Here is a 12500-nt window from a genome sequence, read left to right as displayed (position 1 = left end):
ACAACAGTGGAAAAAGAGGATAATTATTTTTCAACAAAAGTACAGTTTGGGAAGGCTATTGGCAGTTATATACAGCAAATAATATATATTTTCTGGCAGTAAATTACTTTGCCCTTTAAGTATTTACAAACTTTTCATAATATAAAACATTTTTTGACGTATATAGACAACAACATTAAAAAAGCTAGCGTCACGCTTCAAGTTTTCAATCTTAACGTAATTGTATTCTACAAAGAATCAAAGATAAATCTGTGGTCAGTGCTCAGTCAGCCAATCACTTGAATCAGAAATGGCACATTGAACCCATGTGACATACATACTGTACATCCAAGGATTTCTAAAACACATTTACATTTCCATCTATAACATTGATAAACTGATAAACAACATGTGCACAAAGTACATTCTCTGCCAAAAATGCTTGTGAGGGATTTCCGTCTCCCATTTGCATAAGATGTAACATGTAACATGTGGTGACAATATGGTTCCCTTTCTAGAAGTAAAACAAATATCTATAAAGCAGAATAAATTCAGTTTGTTAGGAACTTATTTTTAAAACATATATATAATATAAATAGTCGTATTGTACTTGGTGCAGGTTTAGTGGAATAACATATGTGAATATGAAACACCTATAGGCAGACATCAAACAGCTGCAAAAAACACTACATCTTTAATGAATGTGGTATGTGCATTTCAGAAAAACAACAAAAAGTCAGTTTTAGTGATTTTTTGACAGTGACCATTGTTTTCGTAACATTCTCGATTCAAAGACTTGACAGATCTTTAAAAGCAACATTCAGAAATGTGATGCAGACCAATGGCACAGCAGTAAATTCAGCAATTGGTTTCAATACACACATGCCGAGAAGAAAAATTACACCTTCTGCTATCGTTTGGCCCATAGATGCCCAAATTAAGCTCAAATGTAATATTTTATCTGTACACATCCAAACAGAAATATTGAATAAAAGAGCTTTGACGTTTTAAATGTGCATACAAAGAATACAAACTATATATGTGGGTGCACTACAACGTTTAAAATATACCATCTTGGTGTGTTCGTTATGTGTGAGAGGAATATATCAACCCAGTCCTTTCTCCCTGTTGACATCCACTCCACAACGCAATGTCTTTGAAAAGGGCGGCTGAATCAGTGTCTCAGACGATACACAGCCATCTGATCAATGTCTGGACCATCTCCTGGTCCCGGCCTCTAACTGCTTAGGTCGTTTCCTGGCTCAATATTAATGATTTATAAAGGAATCAAAAGGGTCCATATTTTCTATCGTATCGGTATGTAAATACTCACTTACCGGTATATTAAAAAACAAGGAGTTGAATCAATTCTAGATTGATGTTATTTGTATGGGGATTTTCAGCTAAACTGAAGAAATTAGGCAAATGGAAGAAATTTCTTAAACTTGTTATGCAGCTGAACTGCCCAAGGCTTTTTTTTAGAAAGGCCTTAAGTGCTTCAAGCAGAAATCTATATAAACCAAATCATTAAATGCTGTCATTTAGCGCCCTTAGAACGGCTCCTTACAAAATAGAACACATCTCTGAAGTGCGATGCATCATGATCAAGAGCACTATACTTCCACTTTGTCGCGGTGGTGATTTGAAATGCTGTTAACGATGCATATACTGCGTATTCCTATATGTATATATAATAATCTGCATTAAAGTTGCAAGACTTCAAAACACTGATTAGATTGTTGGATGAAATCGTTCTATTCACAGCGTATGGGGAGTGACGTAAACAAAAGCGACATCCTTTTTTTTTTTACACCAAAACAGAAAAGAAACAAAACCTAATAACCAACTCCTGCCATTGAAGCTAAAACTCAAGCCATCTGCTGCGACGCCCGCCCCCCCAATCAACCCCGCCCTCAACAACTACAACGACGATGACGACTTCTACGGCTAGCCTACTACAATCCGCCCCCTGCCCCCTCCGACCCCCAAGGGCCGCGGGGATCCTCCTTGTCCCCCATCGCCCTAAATAACACCGCAGGAGTGGCGAGCGAGCCTCATCCCCTAGACTCCTGCCTTTTGCAAAAACCCCCCCCCCCCCCCCCCCCCCCCAAACAGGCAAGAGAGAGAGAGCGAGAGAGAGAGAGAGAAGAGCCCTCGGGCGGCAGCTCTCAGGTGGCGTAGTCATCCTCATCGTCCAGGTGATAGTTGAGCGTGATGACGGCGCTGATGAACTCCCCCAGCTCCACGAAGTCCGCCGTGATGATGTTGATGCCGTTCTCGCCCGGCCGCTGGGACCGGACCCACTGCATCATGCCCGGCAGGGCCCTGGGAGGGAGGGGGTAGGGAGGGGGGGTTGAGGATGGAGGGCACAGCATGTGAAGGCGGACGGACAGACGGGCCAGATGGACAAGTGTCTTCATCAATGAGGCTGCTGCTACACCGGCTTCATTGATGAAGCCAGCTACCAGCGGAAATACAGTTTCTACGTGAACTCGATCACCGGGTAACTAGAAATGCGTACGCGAGCGTGTGCGACACGCATGGATGTGCTCTCCATATGTCATTGTCAGCGTGCAGGACCGGGCTTATAAGCACCCAGAGCACAATGCTGCTCAGCAATGTTGATTGGACTGCCATACCAGAGCCGGCCAATGGGAGATATTTGCCATAGTCGGGGACTAGGCAGGACTAAACCCTGCCGGGGCTGTCTGCCCCGGCACGATGACATGTGTTGAAGAACAGGGCAGGGCAGAGGCGTCTTTGACACTGAAGGACACGCACACAGCGTGTGTGTGCCACGTGTGTCGCGGCTGGGCTCTTAAGCGCTGTCTGCTTGTCTCGCCTTTTACACTGGCAGAATAATCAGGACGATTACTAAATAAATAAATAAACCCGCACAAAGAACGGGAAAAAAAAATATGTGCAAGACACTATGGCGGTTCTTAGTATGAATTATTCATGCCGGTCAAATTGGCGGCTTTATTGTTTAGGCTTTCAACCGACTGGTAACACTAAGAGTAGCGAACAAACGGAGATTGAACTAAAATTGGGCGCGGCAGCACTAGAGAGAATTAGAGGGTCTAATTATTTTTTCTGCTTCTGCTGAAAGCCCGCATGAGGTGGGTGTTGTTTGTGAGGAGATTCCTACTGCCGTGTCTTTAGGTTTAGCTTTAAAATGTCATGTGGCTCATTTGTCTGTCTGTGTCTGTGTCTCTGTGTGTAGGCGTGTGTGTGTGTGTGTGTGTGCGTCCAATTGTACATTTAGCATTATCAATGTGCATCAATGTCTCATCGGTCACATCCAACATGAAAAGCAAATGCACACACACACACACACACACACACACACACACACACACACACACACACACACACACACACACACACACACACACACACACACACACACACACACACACACACACACACACACACACACACACACACACCTCTCTGTGATGGTTTCCCTCAGACCGCTAGCCACTCCTTTCATCACGGTGCTGGCTTTGGGGGTCAGCACCACCTGGGAAACATAGAAGGTGCCCTTCCTCCTGCAGAGGAAATGCACAACATTACACACTCTGCCCTTCACTTCACCTCTTCCGCTCTTCCATTGACCGGGCTTCTCTTAAAGGGCAAGGCAACGCGTCATAAACGCTATCTTACCACGCCCACACCATTGCAGCAAAGGACAAGCTTCCCATTTCAGGAATACTTCAACGGAATTTGTGTCGTTCTGAGTTGCGTTCCACACGTGTTGTTATGTGTTCTGTTGCTGATTGGGTTTAAACTGGAGCGTGACTAATCAACATTGTTATATTGCCAATGTGCTCAGATTTCCATTTTTCATTACATCTGGGAACCCCAAAAAAGGGTTTTCCACTGTGTGTGCCGGATGATTGCTGCTTTGTCTGGTTAGTCATCTCTTTTGCATTGAAAAATAAATATAAATATAACTGTTTTAAATATAACTGTTACAAGGCTTTGTGGAATACTAGATTCTTATTGGTCAATTATTGTATTCAGCGGCCTGTTATTGTCTGAATATCAGACCACTGCTATGAGTAACCGTTGCTATGGACACTACAGTATTTCCAATCAAATGGACCTTCAGGTTGGTGTAGGAAGCGGGGTTTATATTGGACCAGCTCGCTGTACATCGTCCCTTACCTTATTTAATCATCTCTTAGATATAACTACGCATTTAAATGAACAGGGTATCCTAACAGAAAAAATGAAGGAAAGAGACAGACACATAAAGTATATTCATGTTGAGTAGAGATCCCTCAACACCCCAACAAATAATAAAATAATAGAATTTCAGCTGAACTGGTTCAGGTCAATGTAGAGCAAGGGGCATTTTGTGCCAGCCAAAAGGCCCTTCCAGCCGCCCATTTTCACATCCTAACTGCAGGGGTTAGCAAGATGGCTAGCCCCTACTCTGCTCAATGATTATCATGCATCGGCAGACAATGCTCGGGGCTGAATGACTGCACAGTTAACAGAACTGAAATCCAAGAGAAAGGCAGCCCTCGAAGAACAAGCTGATGGAGACAAAAGAGACCGTGGCATGGCGCGGCGATGCGTGACATTTACAATCTGCGGTTATTTAATGTATGATCGCCTCCACTTATAGAAAGCAAAATAAGGAACAAACGAGAGTATGGGGCGGCTGACCGACCTGCGATCGGTGATGGAGGCCTGGAGGAACTGCACCAGCTTCTCTGGGTCGGTGGTATTGGCCCAGGGGGAGGGCATCATCTGGCCGGGCCAGAGGAACGGGACCTCCAGAGCCATCGGGTGATGGTAGAACACAAGCACCTGGAACTCCTTCTCCCACAGATACTGCAGGGTCAACTGGACCAGAATGAATCCCATGTTAACAAGGGGTGCAGGTAGGTTTTAACTGCTACAACTTAAGAGTAAATCGTTTCGAAACGCCCACAGCCATCCGTCACGTCACAGTGAGTGTAATGCCTGCTGAGACAATCTGTTGTGGTTGCGCCACTCCCGGCTCATGTCTGACCAACCAGGGCATCTCTTCCCTGATGGGTATAGGGGGGCATCGATTCTGCCTGTCAATCACATGTGCGGCGTACCCGTAGCTCAGGTGCATGACTGCAAAAGTGGACTGTATTCATAGTGCCCAATAAAGGCACTGTGCTGCAATAAAGCTATGTTGAGTGAGAAGAAGCACAAACTGCATGTGTAATAGCCTTTATGAATATTGAGTGTCCTCTTCCTTCTTAGAGACATCATGGTCACCAATAGCGATGATGTATTCCATGGTATACCTTCTTTGAAGATCCCTTACATGCTTCTCTATTTTAAGGATTCTTTCAATTTCCCCCCATGAATTACAGAAATCCATGGCAGGGCAACCATTTGAAAGCGAACCCGACCAAATTAAAATAATGAGAGCAGTACTGTATGAGGTTGATAAGGAGAGTTCAACCTCACGGAAGCCATTAATCCAGTAATCCCAACAAAGGTGTTCTCCTGTGGGGAACTCGGAACAAAATCAAAATGGCCTCAGAACACATTAGGGGAAATTAATATTGGAAGTTTTGCGCACGCATTTGCCAATAACATTAGAGCAGGAGTTAATCTTGTAGTCATCGACGATGGCGATGATTAAGCTTCTATTTCATTGGGTTGATTTCAAATATACTTTAATGAAAGTTGGGAGGGTAATAAATACCTCTTGAGCGAAGATGACGGGACACAGTTTGTCTCCAAAGATGTCTTTGAGCATGGTGACCAGCTTCTCATGGTGGAGGTTCTGCACCCCGTAGAAGTGGTTGAAGTCCAGGAACACCACCTCTCTGGCATGAGATGACAGGTAAGTACTGATCTGTTCCAAGCCCTCCCTGACCTAGAGACACACACACAGACACACACGCACACGCACACGCGCACGCGCACGCGCACGCACACAAGACGACAAGACAAACAGAGAGACAGACATGCACTCAACATCAACAAGACACACAAACACACACAAAAGAGAAAGGCAATACAAAATAATGAATCTCCTTTAAAACATGTAGATATCACCATTTGGATTAACTTGTGAATGTAACACACGGGGTGGGAGATGGTGTTTAAAGACAGAGGTAGGAAATGCATCACATAGCAGCCCCATCTATCTAGCACTAAGACGCGCTCTCTCTCTCTCTCTCCACAGACCGTGGCGCTGAAGAGCCCGTGGGCGAAGAACAGCTCATTGTCGGGGTCACGGGGCTTGGTGGAGATGCGCAGGTCGAAGAAGCGCACGCCCGACTCCAGCTGGCAGGTGAAGTTCATGGTCTGCGTCGCCAGCCACTTCCTCATCAGCTTCTTGGCCACCGTTCCGAACACGGACACAAAGTTCTGCACCGTCTCGGGCTGCTCCGGGCCCACTGGGGACGACTCGTCGATGTAGAAGCTGAAAGAGTCATGGGAACCTGTAGTGGACGAGAGGGGGGGAGGGGGGGGGGGGTCACCTTGTTATAGATCATATTAGGGATTATCGCCGTGACGTCTCTGGGTGGTGGGTGTTTAACTCCCTGCTGAAGTGCTCTCGGTTGACCCTTATCTGCTCATTAACAACACAGCTATGCAACAAGGAATAAACAGTAAACACTGGAGTATTGTTGACAGCATTGAATATCATGATGGTTTATCAATAATAATGATTGATTCCTGCATACCACAGAAAGGTTCTCCACCTGTGCTAAAATGCTATACTCATGAGCGTACTCGTGTGATCAGGCTTCGGACCTCAGCCAGGAAGACGAAGCGACATTGCTGCTACACCCAGCGCGATTGGAAACAGCTCACTCCAAATACAAAAATGTGTTTTGTTCACACCAACAAAAATAGAAAAACCTTACACTTTCTTCCTTGGAGACGAGAGCAGGACTTCCAACATAAGTTGTGCTAGACCACAAAAAAGCAAGACGGTTTCCTCGGCCATCTCACCAAAAACCGTCAAGGTTGTCGACCAACGGTTTTGTGTGATATTCGATTTAGGTTATCTCTGGCATCAGAGCCCTCCGGTAAAGGAAGGGCTTTTTAGCACCAGAGACGTTAGCGAAACATACATCTCCCGCTCTTTCAAGCTGACAGCAGATATATCTTGAAGAGAAATAAAACACCTTGTTTGAGCCGTCCCGTGACACAGAGATCGGGTTTTTAAAGGCATTATCAGCCCTTATTAGCCATCATCTCGGGCAGCACCTTGTTTCAAAAGGTCATGGGTTCTTTGAGGACCCATTTTTTGCACCCGGATAGAAATGGGAGAGTTGATTTCAAAGACATTTTATTTTTGTTGCGTAGCGGGCGGAGGCCACAGTGTTTTGTAACGGGTAACAGATGGGTGCATAGACCTCAGAGTATAACATGCAATGTCCGAAAGACGTACTGTTTGTGACTTGACAGCAAATTGTTTATGTAGTTCATTCAAATAAATCACTCAAAGCTGGCTCTGAAGGAACTTATTTCTCCCACTCTTTCAAGCCGACAGCCTTAGGGATTATCGCCGTGACGTCATTGGGATGGAGGAGAGGTTGTGGTTTGGGTGTTTATCTCTCATTGCATTGAGCTGGGCACCTTATCTGGGCCTTTTATAAAAATGCATGTTTTTGTATTTATCCTTTTTTAATGTGCGACCAGCAAAGTGTATATTTGGAACATATAAATACATTCCAAAACAACATCCTCCACAGATAAATGTTAATCTCTCTCTGAGCTCTAATCCAAACTACCACTACATGATGTCTCGATCGACCTGTAAAAATGACCTTGTGCTTTGACACTAATGGTTCTATCTGACCGCTGTTTTTTTTCCCTCTCGCTGCAGGTGAATTGCTTTCCAAATACCTGTTGTCTTGCTGGTAATGCCCAGGGGACGCCATGGCAACAACATATCAAACCAGCCGATGTGTTATAATGACAAGACTCATAGCCTTTTTTGAGGAAATAGCTTGGCTTCAAGTTTACACACAGCTGAACCAAGTGCCCTTCTCAACATCCTGATTCATAACCTTTTTAACGGCTTATCCAGTTACAGTCTGAAAATGAAAAACCAGTAGAACAAAACCTGATAGCAAGGTCTAACTCTAGCCGACTGTGATATAAAAATCGAATTGAAATGTGCAGAAACATGTCTCTGGTAGTCGTTCTTTCCTTGAGCAAACAAATGTGAACACACTGGGATCAGCACGGTACCTGTTCATCTGGTAGTCTCCCCCCCGCCCTCTTTATCTCTCTCCCCTTTCTCTCTCCACAATAAGACATAATGACTGCTGCTCATCCCCTGATCATTACACACAGAAAGAAACCCTGAAGCAGCCCCACACAGTGACTAAACCAGGGACCTTCGAAACGTTTGGATCACACATGGAATATAGCGAAGAATTATTCAGCAAACCCATGTATACAAAGTGTCTTACATGTACTATGAGGGACATTCAATTCACTACACCATCTTTCATCCTTGCAATTCTCAAACAATATGCCTTGCCCATTATACAGCTACGTTTGTTTTGTCCTCTCATGTCTATGTATGCGTTCGGTTACATTGACCAGATGCACCGTATCCTTACGGTATTCCACCGGCCTTTGCTGTGTGGTTATTATCTCATTAAACTCTTGGGTGCAAAAACCCAGGCTTGATTGCCCACACAACGAAAACATGAAATATGTCCCTGACCAAAGCAGTTATGAACCTCACCTAGACGAGAGCAAAGGCTTCTTTCCAAAGATTTAAAATGTCCTCTTCACACATACAAACTTTTTTTCAAAGGTGCCATGTCTGTCATATGTCGATATGTCGTTTAAAAGTAAAGTTAAAAGCATAGGGGGAGGTCAAGTGAAATAGAGGGTTACTTCTTTGTTGGTGCACATCACAGTATCTCAATCCTTCAGTCGCTGACCATCAACTGCTCTAAGCGTTGGCGGCCATCTTATAAAGTGTCACAACAGAACTACTACTATTACAAATCACTACAAGCTAAGATTAAATTAAAACTTGTTCAAACACACAAAACTAATGGTATAATGTGAATAAGGGTTAAAATAGCTTACGGGTTAATGGTAATAGCCATAACTATAAAGGATAAACACAAAGACTAAATCTTTATAATGTCCACATATACACTCTGCCTGAGCAGCCCCAGTGGGAATAGAGTCCCTCTATTAGCGTCCCTGCAGCGCTACCATGCTCTACTCATTGTGCTGTAGGACCAACTCAAAACAACATGTTGGCCCTTGTCAAATATCTTGGTCTAGTAGCCTTGAGTCCTTATGCGTTAGAATTAATATCAGAGTAGTTCTCACTCTGATATTCCTTAAATTAAAACAAGGTGAGCACATTATATTGCATCATCAATTGTACTCCCCGAGAGGCCAAGCTATTTCCTTTAGTGATCATATATGAAGTATTCGGCTATTAAGCAATTACGGCAATTAACCTTATAATCAGAACAATTATTTTAAAATCGCCAACCCTGGAGAACTGAAAAAGTCCGAAAATAATAATTGAGCATTAGCAATTGTTTTCCGTCTACGCATTATCCACTTATTTACAAAAGAATACGATAAATATTTTAAGTTATATTCTCCAGTTAATGTATATTGTGGTATGAGAGTGCTGAGTGGATGTTGACTCAATCTGTGAGATTGCAGTGGATATTTACCATAACTAAGCTGCTAATCTAGAACCTTTGTGTGAACCCAGTACTGGCTTAGTTCAGTGCTGTTTCAACAAAGTAAAAGACCAACATTCTGGGGGGAAAAACCAAGAGAAAGCTGTTGCAGTTGAATTTGTTGACGCATCAAAATAAATTAGAAATACACAAATAGTATGTGCAGCGTGAAAACTCAAAAGCTAACACTGCTAGCACAATCATCGACAAAAAAAAACCCACACAATTTTCCCTGCATAACGCATTAATCCTGTCTTCAAGTATTGTAAGGGAAATGAAATGTGTCTGTGTGCTTTTGTCTCTTCATCTATGGTTTCTACCTGTGTCGCAATGAAATATCAAAACAAGGTCACTGTGACTGGGCATTGGCGAATACAATCATACAAAAGCCACTTTCCCCGATCAAACGGCCAAGACTAAATTGCTTCTTTTTTTTTTACAAAACCAGCTGTAAGGAACCCAATTTTTGACACAATTAAAAAACAGAAAAACCTATCTCTGAGTTGATTCATATTAGATTGACATAAGGAGATATTCAATATCACAATCATTGGATGAAAAAAATATTCAGGGAGAAGAAACTTGCCTCTACATTCAGAATATCGGTGTTGGCAATATATAATACATTACTACATTTTCCATTTTTAACTTAAAATTGTGGTTATTCCAAGATTCAGTCATTTAGTCTAATTGATTATCTGTTCTTTCTATCAAGGGCATTGGTAATTCCATCATATTTATTCAAGAACAAATTTGACTGTTGAAGGGGTGCACATTAGAAGAACACATTCATCCCTCCGCATCTGTCACTTCATCAAATTTTCTTTCAAATTAGATATACAAAACTAAAAGGGATTTAACCGAACAAGATTCAGGATCAAAAATATGGATCATAGATTCTGTCAAAAACAACGCATTACATCACAGTTACTCAGACCTTCTCTTTCCGCAGTGTCATGGCTGCCACACGGTCGACGAGGTATGTCTGTCTCAATAAGGACATTTCTCAATAAGGACAGTTTTCCTGTTTCGGTATGGAATCAAAAGCAGCCCGTCCGTGCTATCAGGGGTGGCATAAGTGGGCCTGCCCGACCTCTGAGACCCAACATGCTTTTGCGCTTGTCAAAAATGGACTTACCGTAAGTAACACCTTGGGGTTGAACGAGCACTTGGCAACACAGTAGACCTAACGTATGGTGTTTAATGTGCTCCGCTATAGGCTGTAGTATTAGGTAAGGTGAAAAGCCGATATATCTTTTGAGTTTGGAATCTGAACTCCATACTCAGAGCCTTGACCCCTCATTTATTCAACGGCCTGAACACGTTCTGCTGTTCCCCAACGAGCAAGTGATTATTTATATTATTTAGGCCATGGACTTAAGATCTGCAATACTAAAATAATCCTTCTGACTATTGTTGACACATACTCTCGCTCTGTCTTGACGTAGGTCAAAAGAGAGAAGAGAATGCAAGTGATAGCTCTTCAAGATATAATATCAGCTTTGAGCTTGAAAATTGTAAAAATATTAGATTATTATTAAGTAAAATCGGCGTGCAGCAATAATATTCATCGTACATAATATTATCAATCATTATGGTCAAACATATGATCAAGTAGCCAGTATGCGACCCAATCGGAAGGCCCATTTCAATCCCTTGTTCATACGAACGCCACCTGACCATGAGATGCAGGGACAGGGAGGGAAAGGAGGACGTTTTGCCAAAAAGGTTCAAATCGTCCAGGAGACGCAACCTCTTGCACAATTAATGGATAATCAGAGCAGCAGCAGCTGTTGGGGTGAATAAGAATGCGATTTGGTTATTCAATCATAATAATCAGCAATAGTCCCTGCCTTGATATGAAGGCCATTTGGTTTGGGTGATGGCTTCAGGGAGTAACGCAATCAAAGGGAATGCGTTTCGCGGAATTTGTCGACTGCCTGGCGTTGCTGATTACAGTTTGTTTGATGAAAGTTGATCTCTGTAGTGCGGGATGCGTGGAGTATGTCAATAAGCCCGCAGTTGTAACAGCAGACATGATGGTATGAGAGGTGAGCGGTCACCGAGACCCGAAAGCCGCCCATCAGAACCGTTCTGCATCCGGGCCTGCTCTAAAGTCAATAGAGGTGGAAGAGACTGCAGCACAAAGGACCTTTGGCTGTCTTGCCAAGCTGTGCCCAGTGATGGAAGCTGTAATTTTTTACTGAAAGTCAATGGGTTTGACAGGAGGCTACATAGAAAGCAAGCACCGCTGGTTAATGCGCTTTCACCGTTCATTACACCACCAAAAACAGCACACTCCATCTTTAGCCTGCTAAGAACACACACAAGAAGAGAGAGAGTGAGAGCTAGAGAGCTAAAGAGCGAGAGAGGGACTTAGACAACTTGGTAAGGGAATAATATAAAAGAGTGAAGCAAGATGTCAGAAAGTAAGTGGAAGAACACGAAGAGTGTAAAGTGACAAAAGGCGTAGACAAAAATAAACTAATGTCAAATAGATTCCGTGGTGGAGGGTGAGGGAAAGACACACAATGGCCTCAGACACCCTGTCACCCTCTGCTCTCCCTTCCTCTCCCCAGGTGACTGTACACGGCCGATAATTGCACACGTCTGTCTCGGTGTCTTCCTCAATGCTACTCCTTCTGGCATCCGGTTACCTTTCTGGTCCTAAAAAAAACACAGCTCTGTTCCTCTCTGTCCTCATCTCTCCATTAATCAATCAGTCGGCACGTCTTGCCTCCCCTGGTGTTATCGGGGCAGAGCAAGGCAAGCAGAAAATGTCTGCGGGGGCATGCTGCTGGTTCCTTCCGATGACGGGGAAATATTGAACTT

The 12500-nt window shown here is 43.5% G+C and overlaps 1 protein-coding gene across 1 annotated transcript in view; it reads right to left on the bottom strand.

Annotated features, from left to right (window-relative positions):
* Positions 1 to 2107: 2107 nt before the first annotated feature.
* plcxd3 (phosphatidylinositol-specific phospholipase C, X domain containing 3) overlaps positions 2108 to 12500 on the bottom strand; it is a 14806-nt gene continuing 4413 nt past the window's right edge. The window contains exons 2-6 of the mRNA XM_056593094.1: positions 6169 to 6425; positions 5681 to 5854; positions 4661 to 4836; positions 3429 to 3530; positions 2108 to 2304 (exon numbers count right to left, since the gene is read on the bottom strand). Of these exons, the coding sequence (XP_056449069.1) occupies positions 2148 to 2304; positions 3429 to 3530; positions 4661 to 4836; positions 5681 to 5854; positions 6169 to 6425 (866 nt within the window). The 3' untranslated portion in view covers positions 2108 to 2147. The remainder of the gene's footprint in view (positions 2305 to 3428; positions 3531 to 4660; positions 4837 to 5680; positions 5855 to 6168; positions 6426 to 12500) is intronic.

This window comes from Gadus chalcogrammus, chromosome 6 (genome assembly GCF_026213295.1).
Source record: "Gadus chalcogrammus isolate NIFS_2021 chromosome 6, NIFS_Gcha_1.0, whole genome shotgun sequence".
Classification (NCBI taxonomy): domain Eukaryota; kingdom Metazoa; phylum Chordata; class Actinopteri; order Gadiformes; family Gadidae; genus Gadus; species Gadus chalcogrammus.
Note: the sequence above shows the minus strand (reverse complement) of the source record. Positions and strands in the feature narration are given on the sequence as shown.